Source organism: Dysidea avara, chromosome 7 (assembly GCF_963678975.1).
Source record: "Dysidea avara chromosome 7, odDysAvar1.4, whole genome shotgun sequence".
NCBI classification, from domain to species: Eukaryota; Metazoa; Porifera; class Demospongiae; order Dictyoceratida; family Dysideidae; genus Dysidea; species Dysidea avara.
Genome location: NC_089278.1, coordinates 24324899 through 24345237, shown reverse-complemented (window position 1 = coordinate 24345237; position 20339 = coordinate 24324899). Strand labels below are relative to the sequence as shown.

The following is a 20339-nucleotide window of genomic DNA, read 5'->3' as shown; positions in this document are numbered from 1 at the left end:
AGATAGTGTATCCATTGGGAAGTGTTTCTCTGGCTTACTGAACACTGTGCACTCATTGCTATTTACAAGCATCTAAACCAAGGAGCTGGCAAATCTATAGTGGATACACGTACGTACGCATTCCAGACTGCTGAAAGGCTAGGTGATGCTGTATCAGTTCAATATAATTGTAGGTGCTGAATTTTATGTCAATGTGTACTACTTTGCAAAGGAAGGCTAGAGAAGATGGACAGATGCAGTAGCAGTGTTAACAGTGCATGGTGCTTGTATCATTTCTAGCAGTAGGCAAATTAATAAATATTTTTGATAACAAACTACACTGAGGCTTTAATATAGTTTTTTTGTGAATGATGTTCAAGTTTTGTTTATGTCTTCTGTGCAAGTTTTATGTCTTGTGGTGAATGGTGCTGATTTCTATAACACTTATGTGGTTAGATTTGGCTGAAAAAAAACTTGAGTCCAGTAGTCCAGTCCAGTAGTCCAGTCCAGTAGTCCAGTCCAGTCCAGTAGTCCAGTCCAGTCCAGTAGTCCAGTCCAGTAGTCCAGTACAGTGAATGGATACACCTAAGACTTGACCATTTTATTAATATTTTTGTTAAGCTAAAGTTTGTGTTTCTTCTTATTTTGCAGGTGAAGCAGAGTAATGTGACTTGTGAAATTTGTCAAAGGATAGTTGCATTTGCCAAGCCGTTTGTTGATAGCACCAAGGACAAGGTAAATAAAAATTAATGATATCACACAGTAATAGTAGGGGTTACGATGGTTGACATTTTCCTGATAAAACTATCAATAAAAACCATCCTCATCTTTCACGAATTAAAAAAGAGAGGTGACCTGGAAATGCTTCCTATGAGTGCTTTAGCCATTTTTATAAAGCTCAAAATTATTAGTACTAATGGATGAATGCGTGATGGCTTCTAAACCAACAGTGTCTGAATCTTGTCTAATGACTAGTCTAAAAACCACCTTAACATCTCAGGCAAGCCAGTGAACAAGAACTCTTTAGCTTATAGGCTAATTTGGGGAAAAGATTGGGCAAGCTCAGGACTTCGCTGGGGCATGCAATATCTCTCAAGTAAAATGGTTTGGGTATCTCTCTGATCTCTGCATTTTGATTGGCTGCACTTGAGAGATAGCTATGCCCATCAGCATTATGGTTATTCTTCAAGCAGTATTACTGAAGCTTATCTAATGACATTAGTCTAAAAACCACCTATCCCTGGAAAGTATATTCATTGGCTCTCCACTTTATATGCCATGATTCTCCAATAGCTACTAGTGTTTATTTGAGCGTGATACAGTATACTGGGATGGAGTTGTGATGCTTTTTCTGAAAGTATGCATTGGCATGCGTATTTTAATTTCGTGCACATTGTTTCTTGGTGAGTTTTGGCCCCATACTTTGTTGAAGGATAAATCCCTAAGTATCATTTTACATCATGAATTTAATGACACAAATTGCATACAGGTGTAGCTGTAGAGTTATTGGTTCGATAGTTTGTTTGAGGTCATGCATAAAAGCCAATTTATTGCCGTATGCGCTTTCAGTGCATTGTTACTAAACATTACGTTCAGATTTAAAGGCTGACTGATGACTTCAGACAAGTGTAATTCGATAACTTTTACACTGGTAGTTGTTGCTTGGCCCATCACTTGCCATTTTCAATGTACCACAGAAGGTACTACAAAGGTGTAGCGAATTCACAGGTAGTTCATCTATGGTTTCTATGTAAGTGTAAACAGGAATTGTCAGTGATGTTTGCACCATGCCTCCAACAGTCAAAGTAAGTGGATTGATTACAGGTACAGTACACTTCAAGGATTGTTCTATGTATATACAGTAGGGCTATGGAAACTGGCAGGACATAGCTAGAAACTAAGCAAAGCAGTCAAAAGCATAATTATCGTGATATTATCATATTATAAATTGATATTTACACTCTGTATCATGGTTTTTGATTTTGGTACTATTGCTCACCACTACTGGCTTGGTCCCCCTTTATTTAGTGGCTATAGTACCATACATGTTTATTAGTAGGCACAAGTGGTGATATGTGTTATTGCTAGTGCATAAACGAACGCTAGAATTGAGCATTCGAATGTTTGAATGAAAAACTGCAGATTATTCGAATGTTTCTAATATTTAAAACCCACAATCAAATTTTTTTTATTTATTGAATCTAAGGAGTAAGACCTATTGTTGTGAGGATTCTATGTACTTGCTGAAATACTCTTTCATATAGACAGTAAAGTGAGTGTAAACAGCAGCAAAGTAGTAGTTTATCACTGTAATCAACCTCAAACCTGGCATGCTAGCTGTCGCCTATAGCGTTTTTGGCTTCACATGCACCTGACTGTAGACAATGGGCTGTTTGAACTAAGTGTCAACAATAGCGAAGTACATGTTAACAACTTGACATCTGGCACATGTCGTGTCCTGTACTATTTTCAGTTGCCCGTGTACAGGATTCAAATGCTATGAATTCGTATTTGAATGCTCCCAAACGAACGAACATTTGAATTTCAGAACATTTGTTTATGCACTAGTTATTGCCTTAATCTCATAGTTGTGTTATTTTTTTGCATAATTGTATTGACAGTAGTAAAACTTACAAAACTGTGCATATATCGTAGTGTATAGTAGGGACCACAAAGGAGTAGGCATGGCCCACGAAATAACATCACCCAAAAAACAGGCTCAATTTTCCCAGACAACAATGAGGCAGTATTGGTTAGGTAAAACTAAGCCCAAGCAAGCTTTCGGATCAACCCGAAACAGTTTCAACAAGTTGCTACGGAATTTTAAAAATTATTTATTTAACGGAATTTTCTACTGACTGACTGACTGACTGATGCCTTCAGACAAGCGTAACTCGATAAGGGCTAAGGCTACGGGCTTGATTTTTTCACTGTTTGTCGTCGCTTCGGCCCAAGAGGTGCCTTTTGGCATACCGCAGCACATACAATGCATTCTTCATGGACTTACCAGTGTCCTCCCTTGTGTCCCATTCATCTTTGCTGACAGCAAAAAGTGTCGATTTGGCGATAGCACATGATGACTTCCCTTCATAACGGAAATTGTCTGTATTTTTAATAGTGGCTGTTTTCATTGCAGAGGTGCTTTTCGAACAGTTTTTGAGACGTACTGCTGTGTAACAGGTTGAACATAGCCAACAAAGAAGCGTAATGGATACTTCACTTTCAGACGATAATTTATATAACTGGGGCACGCGGCACCAACCCTTTCTTTCAGTATGCGTGGGTTGCAGAGGTGCTTTTCGATAGGCTTGCACCAATTCGAGCATAATAGGCTGACAAAAGCATCAAGCATAATGCCAGCATAATAGGTGACTGGATTTTGGAAAAACGATCCACATCGCACATCAGAAGTTTCGAGATAAACGATTTTAAAGAATTCAAGCCAGCATAACTCTCCCAGGATAGCAAGCACGCGTATGAAATTTACACTAAAGATGCATCAATCTGTTACCTTTCAGACCACTTCCAGTATTTGTAGCTGCTCGTGGAGTTTCCCGCCAAATAAGATAGAAAATTTGAGCTGTTGGATGAGCGAAGTAGTATCACGAGTACTCACAAAGGGGTGGGCAAGGGTTAGATCTCAAAATGGAGGCAGACCACTATTGGAGTCCAGAGACGAGATTACAGGGCTGTGCTGGCTCCTTAGTGGTTGATATGTAGCAAAATCCATAGAAAAAACGTCTGGCCAACATTATCAGGCTGTCCACCAGTAAAAAACTGATTCTTGCCAAGCCAGGTCCTTCACAAGGCCTAACACCGCCATTCGAGTTCGGCACACCACCCAGAAAAGAAATCTGTTGAAAGCAGTCTCGAGTAGTTTGAGTGGTACTGAGTGTCAAAACTACTAGTACGATAGTGTAGCTATCCACTGGAGGTGTTAGTTTGATTTTGCCTGATGTGCGATTTGGATCGGTTTTGTAAAATCTGGTCACATAGGATGATTTTCAAGATTTTAAATTAAATGCACAATGTGCGTGCCAAAAATGTGAGTACATTACATTTTCATTATGATTATGGTTATATTATATTGGAAAGACAGCAATGTGCATCCAATAATATAAATTGACTTATAAATGTTGGTCCAGGAGTTCGTCTTAACTAGATGGTGGCAGCTCATTCCATTCTTTAAAAGTCCTGTAAAAAAGCATTCTCGATAATGTTGGTGTGTGATGATGGTTTGATACTACATTTCATATCAAGAAATTGTGCGATGCTATTATTTTTATTGTTTCTTGGCTGATTATTCACCCTTCACAGAAATAAGATCGAGATACTCTAATAGAGCAGTCACTTACTCTAATACAGCAGTCAGGAAAGGCTGATATACTGTAGTAAAACAGCCAACTCTAGAGCATAATCTTGATTTTGAAAGCATAATGTGAGCATAATAGGCTGACTTTTTGAGCACTGCTCAAAAGCATAATAGGCTATTTTCAAAGCATAATTGGCTCAAGCCTACTTTTCAAGCAGTTCTTGATTTGTACTGCTGTGTAATGGGTTGAACATAGCTGACAACGAAGCGTAATGGAAACTTCACTTTTTCAGACGATATAGCTGGGGCGTGCGGCGCCATTTCAAATGCAGTATGCGTGGGTTCACCAATCATAATAATATTATTTACAAAAAGTTAACATGCACAGTAGGGATATAACACTTCTTATTGTTTTACTATGATTTAATATCATGCACTACTCCAGCTTGTTTCAGTACTTTTTATCGATGTGCTATGGTCCCTACTCTAGTTGAAAATTCCAAATTTTTTGAAATACTTGTTAGTTAAAGCACTGCTGCGAGTGCTATATTCAAAAATAGCATGTAAAAGAGTGCGTGAGAGACAAATACAGCACGAAGCGAAGCCTAGTATTATATTTCTCAAGACCACTCTTTGAGTGCTATACTTTTCATGTAGCATGTGCAAGGAAGTGGTTTTACTGGTTTAAAGAACTTCCAGATTCGAGCTGGAGTTAAACAAAAACATACACAAAACTATATGAGACTCACCAAGCAACCTTCAGTGAAACAATTAACTTCAATCCTGACATACCTTACTACCTTTTTCCTCCTCTTCCTCTGAGGTGCTTTCTTCTCCAGTCAATTGTCCTTGTTGTCTCAATTTTAGGGTCAGGAGCTGTATGATCAGTTGTACTCCCCACACACAGTGCAGTAGCTACCTCAATGTAGCACTGCGGTCACGTAAACTGTTCTGCACTATTTTTACTTTGATCTTTTACTCCAAACTTCTTTTTCTTCTTCATATATATTTGTACCTGTGACTGTATGATATATGTGAACTATGTTCCACCATATTTTTAAGTGCACAACTTATTCCCACAGTATAATAAGATTGTGGCAAATCTTTCTCCCTCTAGGATGAGGTAAGAACAATTCTTGAAGATGTTTGTAATCTTCTCCCATCAAATACATCATCGCAGGTAATTACTGCTCTTTGTTTTGTTTTATTATACTTGTACTTTTGTTACTTTAGTGTTTGACATATGTGAAGGATTATTTTGGTATAATATGGGCCCTGCTAAAAGATGGAGTTGTAAGTAATTTACACATGTGTAGACAGTCTGATGAAATATGTATATAACCACATAGACCATGTTCAGTGCTGGTAACAAAACATTGAGATGAGCAGTCAACCACTTTCATAGACCAGTCACTTTAACAACTATAATGGCTACATAATTTACCTGCAATCTACCTTAGATCCAATAAATTTCTTGAGGGCATGCCCTCAGACCTGACCCATCCATGTACAGTATGCTTCAAATCCCACTGTGTAACTGTTATTGCTAAATCGTAGGGCTGAAACGATCATGGTTTTTTAGCATTTGAATACTCTGTAGAGTTAACGATTGAGTACTCACAAATATTAGTTGCATGTAGTTATACACATTAGACATGTTACCAACCTTAAACAGTTTACAGCTTTTCAAATAACAACAATGATACACACACTGTATTAAAGTACTAATGTTAGTGTCCCTGACAAAAAAAATTATGCCAATCCAACTCTACAGCCTTCATTGTGTCACTCCCTGATGACAAATACATCATGTGAGCTGGGTCATGTGATCTTAACGAGTACTCGAGTACCAATTTTACTATCCGAGAATCAAAATCCTTAACGAGTACTTGTCGAGTATTACTATTTGTTTCAGCCCTACTAAATCGTTCCTCCTTCCCTGAGTCCCCTCCCCATAGATGATGTTTACAAATTTTTCATAGTAAAATCTTCGCCAACTGTTGTCAACGTTTATCACCAATGTTTTTATGTATCAATGTTGAATATTATAAAAACAATTGCTGGTCATTCTAATAATACTCAAATGTGCTGTGTGTTATAGGACAGTGGTAAAATTTGTACAGAGATTAGATTGTGTGATAATGCTATTGTGAAACAGCCAACTCTAGTATCAGTACCTAATAAGGTATGTGTATACTGTGTATGTATTCTCTTGAAGGCTAAAACTTGTAATGAAAGGAATATTTATTTGTATTTAATTTGTTTACAAGAATATTATATATATGGTGTGAAAAACTGTCTGGTGACGTGGCCAATTGCTATTAGTATATACCATCCCAGATTTTGACAAATTGCTCTTGTAGATTTTTATTTATTAATTTTTTTTTTTGCACATGGCTATGCAGTTCTACAGATATTGTACTGTAGCAAAAAGCACATCTGTGATGAATGGACAATTTATATAGTTGTTAGAAAGTGAACAGTTTTTGTGTGAAAATTCAAATACAAACATGTACATATGCCATGCTTCTGACAACAGATGGACATGCAATAGAAATGACTGTTTTATTAGAGTATTTTACAGTGGATGTATGTTCAATACTAGAGCAGTTGAACAGGACTTTAAGTAAATTACCTAGCAAATAAATTCACTTATCTTAACAGTAATGTGATTAAACTGGTGCAATGTATTTAGTTAATGTAGATCCCACTATAGGTGCTTGTGTGTAAGACCGTTGACCATTTATTAATTTTTTAAAGCTAAAGTTTTTGTTTCTTTTTATTTTGCAGGTGAAGCAGAGTAATGTGACTTGTGAAATTTGTCAAATGATAGTTGGGTTTGTCAAGCCGTTTGTTGATAGCACAAAGGACAAGGTAAATAAATGACACCATACATTACATTGTAAGGGTCAATGGTTGATGTCTAAAACTATCGTAAAAAACCATTCTCATCCTTCCTGACTGACTTTGTAGTATTGGTTAGGTATATGAAGCTCAAATGTGTCTTTAAGGTGACCTGGAAATGCTTCTGATGAGTTGCTGTGAAATTTTTATATAGCTAAATTTCCTATTTGCTAAATGCTTATTAATGTCTTCAGGCAAGTGTAATTAAATAACGGCTAATGCTACAAGCTTGATTGTTTCTATGTTAGATGTTGTTTTGGCCCATCACTTTAAGGTACAGTATAACAAAGTTGTAATTTCACGAGCGCTTCATCTATGGCTTCTTTTATTGTTAATACAATATAAGAATATACCAGGAACACCATGTCTCCAACAGTTGAAGTAGGTGGATTGATTATAGTGGCAAATTATCGACCAGGTTGGTCATTCACATCACAACTCCTGTTGGTTTGTCCTATCAATTTTCAGTTTTCATCAGTCTATTTGTGAGTTATCTCGTAAACTTAGTCTGAATCAGATAGGTTATTTCACTGACAATCTCTATATGTTAGACTGTAAATAACCATTTATCAACCATCGGCACCTATTATTGACCAGCCATACATTTTCTATTGCACAATTATCGGCCATCTATGGCTATGACAGAACTATGCCTCCTATTCTTACTATGAACTTATTCAACAACTACTAGTGCACTAACCCTCCAAATTTCCGGACAAGTTACAGACGAAAACCTTGGATCTAAAATCAGCTGTGTTAAACCAAGAACGATGGGAAGTGGTTTCCATTACACTTTTCTACTAGAGTCGAAACGCAACTGTAACAAAATACACGTAAAATGCAGATTTATTTGCAAGCGCATATCCCAGTAGTGCAATTATAATTTGTGGCGTGTATTGTCCTCTTGGTTTTCATCAATATAGCTTCTCACATGTGTACCATATGGTTTTGCAATTTGTTCAACAAGCGGTCCCAGGAAATGGCTTTGCTATGGTATCACACAGATGGTCTTGCGTTACAGTGTTCCTATGCTAAACTAGTGATTATTGACTCGGTGAGTTTTCATACCTCCACTTTAGCATTTGTCAAAATTTGTTTTGGACCTTGCATAGCTCCTTAATAGCTTTAGGCAGTAATTTAAGAATAGATGTAAATTATAATGGCACAAAAAACCTGTTCTGCCATGTACAAGCATGCATAAGCTGCTTTACTAATCATCATTGTAAACGGCTATATGTTGCTAGGTGGATCAACACAAAACGCTAATACACACATTCTAAAAGTATGTTGACATGAAAAATCATCTTGTAGTGTTTTAGAAAGTGAGTACCAATCCATCACAGCAGGCAAGAAGCCCAGGAAGTGGACTTCAATCTGTCATAGCTGCAAGAGTGTATTTATTGGGGTTTCAGAAACCCCTTCAAAATTTGAACTTGACAAACTTGTTTAGGCTTGTAGCAAAAACCTCTTGACCAGACATAAACCATAATTGATAGGACTTAAAGGGAACTAGGAAACTAAGCATACAATAGCATGATTCGTATTATTCAGTGAACATAAACCAGTAAATTTTGAGTGATTTTATTATATAAATTTGTCAGCGGCTGGGGGCAAACCACCTTGGCAAAATCCTGGATACTCCCCTGAGTTGGTACAACAGAACATGTGCAATCTGGAAACAAATACACAGTCAAATGACAAAACTAATTGGGTAGAAGGATGTGTAGAAAGACAATTGAGTATGTCACTACAAAATTATTACCTGTATACCTGTACTAGTTATAATAATGTTACAAAAAAGTTAACAAGTATAAGGAAAAATAAGTTTGATTAGGAACAAAGGAAAAAGTAGTGAAACAAAGGAGGTTGCCTATACCTGCAGATATGTACTGATTCAGTCCACCAGTATATCTGCAGGTGTAAGCAGCCTCCCTTGTTTCCGTACATTTTTTTTATACTTGTAATTATTGATTTTGTGTCTGTAATTATTTGTAACTGTATGATATAGTGAGTCATGTTCCACCATATTGTTTGAGTACATAACTTATTCCCACAGTACTATTATACCAAATGTGATTATGGTAAATGTTTCCCTTTAGGATGAGGTCAAAGCACTTCTTGAAGATTTTTGTAATCTTTCCCCGTCAAATACATCAGCAGAGGTTACTTACTGTTCATTGTTTGTATGGAAATGTGTATAGTCTGTTTTGTTTTATGTACTTGTACTTTTTGTTACTTTAGTGTTTGAAATATGTGAAGGAATATTTTAATGTAGTATGGACCCTGCTAAAAACTGAAGTTGTAAGTAATCCATACATGTACGAAATATATGTATAATGTGGTAGAAGAGTTGTTACAATATGATTGAGAGATAAAGACTCCTTAACCACATAAGCCACAATCTCTCCTTAGTGTTATTGACCTCTCCCGTGTTATTGGTCAATGGTGGTAACTAGACATTAAGATGTTCTAGTAGAGCAATCAACCACTTTCATAGAACAGTACCTTAAAAACTGTAAGCTGCTGTGTAGTTTACCTGTGATAGGAAGACCTGAAAATTTTCTTGTGGGTATGTACCCAGATCTGACCACAAAGCACTTTGTAACTTTTATTGCTAAAGTGCTCCCACCACTTTTCAGCCACCCCTTCCCTTAACAGTATGTAGCAGGTGTAACATTTTCTATTGTATAGGACACTGGTGATATTTGTGGATTGATTGGATTGTGCCCTAAGTCTCAACTACCAGTGAACCAAGAAGTGGCTAGTGTGCATAAATACCAAGAGCCAGAGGCAGTAAGGATATTATTCTTGTAACTTCAGCAGTCATTTCTTGTAATATTTATGTAGCGTATGTGTTTATTAACAGTGTAGTACATACTGGTATATTGTGATCCATTGCTTGTACCCTTAAAATTAAAAATGACTTTTAGAGTTTTGATAGCATAGTTTAACAGAGCTCAATGTAAATGGGTGGACTCTTAAGTTATCTGATCACTTTTGTCATTACCTGAGAACATTGGGGATCAGACCCACTGTAGTGTCAATAAGAGTTAAGCTGTGTACTTATGTGCACTCACAATTATATGGTTTGTAGTATTGTATAACTACTTTGTTACTTTCACAGGGTGTCCTCTGTGTGCTGTGTGAATATGTGATGAAAGAAATAGAAGCTCAACTACCAATCAATGCAACAGAGGTCTGTATTATGTATTATGAATAATCTGCTGTAGTACTATGTAAGTCATTTAAGGTGGCAGTCAAGCAATAATGGGCACACACTTTATATAACTTGTTATGTGAAAACAAGTAAGATTATTATGTGGGCGCAACAAACATCAGCTGTCACTAAGGAAAGCTCAAGCAAATAGACTGCCAATACATACATACATACTGAATATGGAGTTTTGGTAGTTTATTTTATTCGTGACATAGATAGTATATCTAGAAAACAAATACAAACAAAGAGCTGTTGTAATTTGACTTCCACAGCAAAGAGTAAAGCTATAAACAAGTGGTGGAACAGTCACATGAGCCCTTAGTGTGATATAGCAACATCTGTGGATACAAGTTTTGTTACAAATATATACATGCAGCATTGAAGTCTAATATATAGTAGCAGTAACACCACCTCCTCAATTGTCCAGCTAATAACCAATTCCAACTAGTGTTCGGTGGTATTGAAATTTGAATACATGGTGTGTGGTATATTAGTATATAGTTAGCTTGTTACTATGACTATTGCATCATTTCTTCAGCCTAATATGCAGTGGTATATATGCATTCCAAAAACCAAAGAATGTAGTTCAGTACAACTAGGCAGGTGCTTGTAATGTTTCAAACTCAGTGTTTAGCATGTGCAATGAATTGAGTACACCAACAGTTAGCTAAAGCTGTTCCTATTCATCAGAATATTACACATGTTGAGAATACGTTATAATAACCTTTTATGCAACTGATACAAGGCCTTCTTTACACTGCAAGGGTACTGGTTTGTGTCTCCTCAATCTTTGCTCTAAATTTTCTGCTAAACCTATACATAACCAAAGATTAAATTCACTGCAATTGTGTGTTACGTAACCACTTGACCTCCACATTAAATACTTTGTGCCAGTTGCATATATTAAAAATTTTGTAGCTATCTGTCACGTCATGAGCTACTACAGTACTTTGTTCTATAGATGTGTGTACATTTCTTCCAAGTACATAATGTATAATAATGCATTCTTTATCTATAGGATGAAATTATTCATCTGGTAGACAATATTTGTAGTGAACTTCCAAGTACCATCACAGCTGAGGTATATATAGTTAGTCAAATAATGGAAGTGATGATAAATGTGATGTGATTTATAGTGCCAAGATTTTGTCAATAAATATGGTAAAGACATCATTGATGCATTGATAAATGATGTTGGGCCGAATGCTGTCTGTGTCGTTATTCATCTGTGTACTACGTCAACAAAGAATGGTATATAAACTAGTTTAACTGTTTTTGTTATTTAACAAATGTTTTCTTTCTTGTGTGTGTAGTTAAAAGCAATATCCCAGTAGGGGGAGTAGAATGTGATCTATGCCTCTATGTAACCAAGTACCTGGATGCGTTTTTGGATTCAAATTCAACAATCGTACGTTTGTATATGTTATATACAGCTGTCTGTATATATGCATTTAAAATGTCTTCTTGTGTAACGTGTGTAAATTGGTTCAATGTTTATGAAACAGTAAGAATTTCCCTTTATCCAGCCAGCTGAGCAAAAACCTGCCAGGTTCACACACTCAATTTCTTTTTGTTTTGCTTCTCTGTTACCTATAATAGCAAGAGTGGTTTGCCAAAGTTTCAGTTAATTATGTTGAATAGTTCTGACTGTTGGAACAGCAACAAATTCAATTTGTAGTATTGCACAGCAGCTATACAACAAATAGATTGCAAGTGCTTACAACTGAAACAAAACAAGACAGGACTTGGCTCAGTATGAACCAGTAAATCATCAAGGCATGTAACACTTTCACACCTCGGATCAAAGGAGCTTCCCAGGCTACATTTCGTATGTAGCCCAGCTAGCCAGGCTACATATGAAATGTAGCCCAGGCTACAACTGGGCAGTGATTATATAGATGTTGAGGCTGAAATAGATTGTGGAGATCGATTAGTACTCACGTGATTAGGATGCACAACTTGGATTTTGCTATGAAAACCACTCAGGCTGAGAGCTTTTGTTGTCCTCGCCATCCTACGAGTTGAAAGATGTTGGGCTAAGGTAAGTACGAGTGCTATAGATTATTCACCAATCATTTCCACATGTTTTTGAATACGAACACACTCCCATCATGAAGTTTCCACTCTGCACGGAGCAGCCTTTAGTGAACTTCATAACTTTTAATAGCACTGATTAAAACATTAAACTCGCGTAACTGAAATTCTCCATGATATCTGTAGGATATGTCCGTTCATCATAACTGAAAGTAACCAGAAGGTACTAACTGCTGATCCATAATCAAAAATTTAGTTATGCATATATGATACATCCAGTGGCTGCACTCGTATTGGCTTGGGCGATTAATTGCCCTGTACAGGCTATCAGCCTGATAAGTGTTACATATTAGCTGTAACACGGGGCATTCAGGCTTTGCCTGATCTGTGTTACAACTATTACATAATGCCTTCCCAATGTTCCTCTGTGTGCACAAACAAAAAAAACTATTCCAATAAAAACAATGATGATAAACTTTTTATCAGATTGTAATCAAGTGATACAGGTATGTATGTTTTTTTATAGCAAAAAAAAATTGGCAAACATGGCAAGTTTTTGCTCTGCTGGTCTCAAACATTCAGATATTATTAATTGTCATATTAGTTAGCTTTTTGTTTGTTGCTTTAGGAGGAGATTATTGAGGTCTTGGAACAAGTTTGCAATGTGTTACCATCAGATATACAAGACACGGTATGTATGTGGGTTGTAGTTATACCTACATAACAGCAGAGCTTTTGGTAAATCTAGACACTGGACAAAATCCAGTGTAATTGCATAGATGTCTGTCCAGGCACACTGTCCCATCAAAATCACAAGGAATGAACCTACAGGCTGAGCTGGCATATCTATTAATTCTATCAATACTTGGTTGCTAGGAGATAGTATACAGTCTTACAACTCAAGGAAGTACTGTAACCACTTTACAGCTACAACAGGGTCATGTGACATATTACCAGTATAAGGTCATTCTGTTATGCTATAGTGGACACAATCTGCTATGTCCAGTCAGTTTAGGCAACTGTCCGGCCAATTCTGGTTTGCCAGGACATTGTGGCAGAACGATGAAAATTCTTTGTATATTGGCATGTTACAATCCTGATGATAATTGTAGTCATTGAAAAACTAGTCACCTATATCCACTGACTCAGAGAATATCTGTGATAATTAGTTATATATTAATAATGCTGTTAGTAGTTTGGCTGCTACATATTTATTATTGCCACTACTAGCACACTATAACTGGTAGCCATTGTTCTCTGCTGGTATTGTTAACTAAAGGCTCTGCTATGTGATTATTTCTGCTATTACAAGCTCATTGTTGTATTTAGTGGTAGCTAACCGCATCATGCTACGTCATATGCTACTATCATCTATAAACGCTAGCTACTCCATTCATTTATTTATGGCTGCTTTTAGTATCATTTGTATGACTTCATTGCATACTGTTGTTGTTTGTAGTGTACTGACTTGCTGAATGAATTTGGATATGAAATTATTGATCGAATTCTAGTTGGCCAAACTCCACATGTAATCTGTTCAGTAAGTATTTGTGTGTGTTTGTATGGTGTGTCACAACCACTGTATGGTGTGTCGCAACCACTGTATAGTGTGTCACAACCACTATATAGTACATTATTTCACTTCCTACTAGTTCCTTACAGTATGTACTTTATAATACAGTGTACTAAGAGAAATGAATGTTTAAGCTTCCTGGCTGTGAACAGCCAATATTTGTGAACAAAGTGATTTTAGTGTTACCTAGGTGACTGCACTATTTTAAGTTTGCAAAAAATCCATGCATACACCACTACAGTGGTTTGTGATCAATTCTTTATATGTACGTATGTTGTGTATATGTTAATTTTTGTATATTAGGAGTTGAAGTTGTGTTCATCTATTACTAAGGCAGCTAATGAACTGATGGGTAGTAGCAGATGTACATGGGGACCAGCCTACTGGTGTTCTTCTCGTGAAACTGCTGTTGAGTGCAATGTGAGAATTATATTATGAGTATATCGGTATTGCTATTTGTATTTAAAATGTGTTTTTGTACTCTTTGTAGGCTGAAGAGTATTGTAAAGCTCAGAAGCTGCTATAGATCATTTATGTCATAACTGGTAGACTAAAGCTATACACTAACATATAAAGATTAACTGGAAGCACATTAGGTGGAACTTGTGTGATATATTTTGTTATCCTCGTATGTCTATTGTGTACATGTGTATATGCAGGTAGCTAGCTACATAGATGTGGGTACAGTAGGACCTCCATTATCCAAACACCTGTGTGCCAGTTACCTGTGTGCCAGTTCAATCATAAAAGTATTCAGATAAGTGAAGTTGTTCAGATAAACGAAGCTCATTCATTTATATAGGGAGTTCTGTTCAACTACTCTAATAGAACATGCACTACTAGAATAAAACGTTTACCTTATGACTAAATACTCTAATAGAGCACTCACTTATACTGTTTGGATAATCGAGGGTTTAGATATTTGAGATTCAGATAATCGAGGTTCTACTGTATATAATTGTACAGTACATACATACACACACCACACACATACCTTCACCATGCACAGGGTACATAGTTATGTTTTACCACAACATAATCAAATACACGTAACTCACGTTTGCTTCATAATACAGAAACAAAACAGATATTCTTACTCTCCATGAAGAGGCAATTCCATTGGTATATTAGATATTTTGATTTGAGTCTTCCTTTACTGTTTACTGAAGACATTAAAACATGCATTATGTATCACACGCTTTTACCCAATGCATTTTAATGGCATTTATCTCAAAAACAGAATTATGTAAACAAGTCAGGTTTTTTGCTCAGCAGGTGACATATAGATTTTAGTAAAGACTTTATTTCACAAATACACATTGTGCATAAGTGGTAAATGTGGTGCAGTAGGAATGCTTCCATGGCTATAAGGAATAGCTATAGCTATATAGATGTAATGACTGCAGTTTGCCGGTTTGTCTCACCATTACTTATCTATTGTAGTCTGAATTATTTAAAGATAGATGGAAGATGCTGACTGACAGTTTCTATGCAAAATTTAGAGTGCCTCAGACAATATTGCTTTAGCTAGCCACAATCAATTACCTCAGCATGTGGCTTTGATAATTAATTTGTGGGCAGTCTTGCAAACGTTGTCCTCAGGTTGACAGATTCTAACAACTAAGATATACAGAGTAACTACTTGAAGTGTAGATGGATTTTAGTATTCAAACGATCTCTAGTGTTGACTGTTGATGAACAAGTACTCACAAATACTAACTACTTGTAGCCATACCTATAATGTGACATGCATGTATTATACCACAATATCAAATGTTTGTATGCTTACAAGTATTCCTTCCTTCTTTTGCTCTGAATGGATACTATGCCATCAAGCTTATACTAGCACCAGCTGTTACTAGGTGTATAAACAAAGAAATTAAAGACTAAGTTGCCACGCGCATGGTCACGTACCCAGCACAGTGGTCCCTCCATTATCTGGCCATCAATTATCCAAATGTTCTGTTATCTGAACTGTGGAAGTGACTGTCCTATACATAAAGTGTATAATTTATTCTATTAGAGTATTTATCTGAGCTCTGTATAAAAATGTAAACTTTTCCATTATCCAAACACACTTAAGAGCCCAATGAGTTTGAATAGTACAGGGACCACTGTAGTATATTTGTGCACTAATCATGTGATAAGATTTAATGCAGACAATTAAATCCTCCTTATGGGGGGCAGAACCATATAATAGTAATAGTCTTGGCTGTAGAGACTTTAGTACACTGTAGTTTTAGTTGTAGATCAAAACTGAGAGATGAGCAACCAGGCCGACAAGGACTACACTACACATAATGACTATACCTTACTGAACTAGCTAAATATTTACCATCGATGACTTCACAGGGATATAACAATTATTAATATAGCAATCTTAACTGAATTCGTTTTGCATCCGGTTCCTAATTCGAATTCGTGTGGACATGCCTTTAGACACATTGATATCAGATTCATTATAGTCAGTAACAACTCATCTATAAATATAATTATTATAGGCATCACAATTTTAAATCTATTCAAACCACAAAAACCGACAATAATTAAAAGTGAGATGATCTGTAAGAGCCTTTAATGATTACCTTGTCACAGTTAATGCACGGTCACTATTGATTTATTTTAAAATTTCACTTGGTCTACCATGCATAATATAATCAGTTGATTCCTTGTATGATTAATGTAAATAGTTTCATGCTTTGTAATTATGCAATTATACGTTGTTGATATTTAACCAATCATTGCAAACAAAGAAAATACAACTAGCTATAGTGTTCAGTGTTTGGTAGTGACTGACAAAATGCTTCTGGGCAAGCTATACCGACTAGGGTAATCAACCAGAGCATCTCATCCAGAAGTAGTAAAGTTTGGTGATTATATACCAATCTAACTGGGACTCTGTTTGCATTGGTAAGTTAAAGCTTGATATTATTTTAGGTTCTTCAATGTTTTCTATAATGACTTAGCTACTGGTGATATTCATGTATGCCAATGATACTGAGCTTCATCATTGTGGTGTATGAAACCCTATAAAATGTTCAAAACAACCTTCAGTCTGATCTTAATCGTGGTTGGCCATAATTAAATACAAGCAAATAGATCACAACAAAGTCTGATAATGTTACATGATATTGGGTTCCTGGCAGAAACTTTACAGGTAGCTGAAGTTCTTCACAAACTTTGTCCAGTGTCTTTCCGTGTCAACACATTGTGGGTATAAAACACTCAGGCAGTGGTATATACATATAGCCCCCAAAATAATAATGAAATCATACTCTTTTTATAAAACCATGAACCCTTAATGTAAATAGTACTGTACCCCTCACGACATATATAGTACCATCACAGATGTGACTTCTATGTCCATTTTTACATAGAAAATTGACCTGCATGTAAATCCTTAAGACATTACATTGGACCAAAATAATGGCCTTGTTGAAAGCAACTTGCATGATTGCTGCTTATAATAACCGCATGTACTAATTAACTTTAAAGCAGCCAATCAGATAGCAGCATTACGAAGTTATTTGAGTACAAGAAAGTGATATAGCTAGTATATGGTCAATCCATTAAAGTGTTCTAAGAGTGCATGATGCAATGACTAATAGAACTGTACTATATATATAAACAATGCTTGAAGAATAGTTATTATGCATGTGATCACACACATTTGTGCAATTCTGGAACAAATTGTACACTTAACACAACACTAACTTGACTGTTACTGGTACTGAATTTGTGTGAATAACTACCCACTTACTGGCTCAAAAAATAGCAAAGCGACATTACAACTGATAATGTTATAGTAAATTGTAATGTACATCCAGCAAAGTTTTAATTTTGGTGGTCATAACTATACGTCAGATAGTAGTCATAAACTTTCCCTCATTGTATTATAGAAGATTGAGGATGGACTTGATAATGACACTGACACAAAATACTGCATGGCCTGATTGGAATTTTTTATTTCAGTCTATCAAAATAAGTCAAGGTTAGGTACAAATCTAGTAACTCTTCTTCGAACAGCTTCCACGTAGTGCTCTGATATCTTTATATCTGCACGTGCTGCAGAAGCACAATAAATTGCAGTACAGGATTTTAAAAATCAAAATAGTCCATCATGGTTTTATGACTGAGAATCTCAATAAGAGGAAAGTAAATGCATGCTAATTAAGCTATAGTAAAGACATGCGTGCATGGAGCCAAATAGTCACTTGATCATTAACAAAAAATTCAATGATTTGATTTGTTATTTGTAGCTATTAGCGATGATTGCATGCATGTGATTACTGTGAGACTTTTGAGTTGCGCATGGGAAAAGGTGATACGAGAATAGCTTGTCTCTTTATAGGGATGCAAGCTGCAATTAGAATGTAATCAGTATAGTAGCACAATGCAAAAATCGTGCTGGCACCTTTTCACAAAACCATGAAATTTTCCACACATATATAGCTAGTATATATCCTCCCACTGATGACATAATAATAATAATAGTATATCATCACCAATTCGACCTTTGGTGACCTTTATGGCCATTTTTGCACATAAATTTGATCATTTATGTCTTTATTTTCCTGAGGCCAGAGTTAGGGTAGTTAGTCACTAGTTACTCATTGATTACATGTATATATCCCAGGGGCGTAGCCAGGATTTTTTGAAGGGGGGTTCCAGCAGCAGCATTGAGTTGCCAGAAGCAGGGGTCTGGGGGCACAGCCCCCAGCCGCTGAGAGACTTTCAATATTTTAATGAATCAAAACTCAGCAAATTGCTATATTTTATGCAAAAAGTACATTAATTATGATGCATATAAGTGCCCCACGATGAAGGTAGTACTAGATAAAGCCACCTAGTGGAAACAGACAGCATAACACATTATATAGAGACACATAGTAATCTGTAAGTGATAGTTATCTCACTGTGGTATGAGCCATGAATCCACTGATACAAATGGAATGACTTACAATCAAAACAATATAACTATACAAATATGCATAGCATGAATTCATTTTGCATAACACAAGTGATAAATTACTGGAGCTCTATATCTTTAAACACTGCACACCAAAGCTATAGCAGTATAAGGTCATGCTAAGTTTTGAATTTAATGTTAGAATGTCTGAAAAATTCATATGGACATGGATATATTTACATGCATGTTCTATTAGAGTATACCTGACTGCTCTATTAGAGTATATCAATCTTTTAAACAAGTTTTGAAGAGGCCTAGGGCTCATGTTGCCTCTGTAAATCCTTCCCTGAGAGATGAATGCAAGCTTTATCAATTGTTGTGCTGTGCTATATTACTCACTCATTTTGTCTTGCCACACTAAATGGTGTGTTAGGATCCTGCTTGCAGAAGTCTAAATTTTACAGGGGGGGTTCCTGAACCCCCCGGAACCCCCCCTCCCTACACCCCTGTATCCCATGTAGCTAAGTTGCCTTTTTACAAGGTAACTATAAGCACTTTAGTTACTAGTTACTTTCATAATGTAAATTATGCTTGTTTGTTAGCTTATTTTACTCAGATATGCGTCAGCAAGGGAAGAAGGAAACACGCAGTACATATGTGCACTGAAAACTACTGATACTGAATAATTTTGTGGCCATTTCAGGTCATTTTCAATTGCTGCTATGCCTCAGTGTTACTCAAGCTGAGTCATGAAGAACAGTATAGTTGCAGTTTTCATAGTATAGTTATAGTTACAAAGCATGTATTACTATAGTTACTTTACAAGTAACTAGTTATGTAACTTAGTTACAAAATTGACTAGTTCGTACCTTTTCTGATAGCATTAACATTAACTGTAATTACTGAAAAGCAACTATATGTTTCTCTTGTCCGATCACAATTAATGTGTTTTTCCGTTTTATGGAAACCTTACCTAATCAAACACATTCATTTAGTAAAATGCATCCAATGGCGAGTAACAAAGTACATCTTAATGATTATATATATACTAGCGACATTAAAGTTAGCTACTTTCCTTTATGACATTATAGCGATATCATATGTTTTTTATGACTAGCTTGAAATTTCCTACCAGCTCTAAGGCCATGTGCACTTCACAATCGGATCCACCTGTCAAGCAACTAGCAACATCATATAGCTAAGAAAATCAGATATTCACAACCACAATTTTCATTTTTATAGATTACCAGTCTCTGGAATTATTAGTTACCAATTATAAGCTAAGAACTGTTACGCCCTGCTACAATCAACAAATACTGTACATATTTCAGAATTATTTTTACGACCACTGAGCAAAATTTTGTATCTAATAACTCATGTACGTACTCTTTTCTATGCCCATGTGATAGAT

At 36.1% G+C, this 20339-nt stretch overlaps 1 protein-coding gene across 2 annotated transcripts in view; it reads left to right on the top strand.

Annotated features, from left to right (window-relative positions):
* The window catches only part of LOC136262388 (uncharacterized), a 39005-nt gene extending 24342 nt beyond the window's left edge, over nucleotides 1-14663 (top strand). For both annotated transcript variants that reach the window (XM_066056638.1, XM_066056637.1), the window contains 16 exons: nucleotides 631-714; nucleotides 5409-5471; nucleotides 5525-5584; nucleotides 6393-6476; nucleotides 7082-7165; nucleotides 9295-9357; nucleotides 9437-9496; nucleotides 9887-9988; nucleotides 10320-10391; nucleotides 11431-11493; nucleotides 11549-11663; nucleotides 11726-11820; nucleotides 13075-13137; nucleotides 13906-13986; nucleotides 14323-14439; nucleotides 14510-14663. In XM_066056638.1, coding sequence (XP_065912710.1) covers nucleotides 631-714; nucleotides 5409-5471; nucleotides 5525-5584; nucleotides 6393-6476; nucleotides 7082-7165; nucleotides 9295-9357; nucleotides 9437-9496; nucleotides 9887-9988; nucleotides 10320-10391; nucleotides 11431-11493; nucleotides 11549-11663; nucleotides 11726-11820; nucleotides 13075-13137; nucleotides 13906-13986; nucleotides 14323-14439; nucleotides 14510-14545 — 1242 coding nt within the window. In that variant the 3' untranslated portion in view covers nucleotides 14546-14663. The remainder of the gene's footprint in view (nucleotides 1-630; nucleotides 715-5408; nucleotides 5472-5524; nucleotides 5585-6392; nucleotides 6477-7081; nucleotides 7166-9294; nucleotides 9358-9436; nucleotides 9497-9886; nucleotides 9989-10319; nucleotides 10392-11430; nucleotides 11494-11548; nucleotides 11664-11725; nucleotides 11821-13074; nucleotides 13138-13905; nucleotides 13987-14322; nucleotides 14440-14509) is intronic.
* The last annotated feature ends 5676 nt before the right edge of the window (nucleotides 14664-20339 follow it).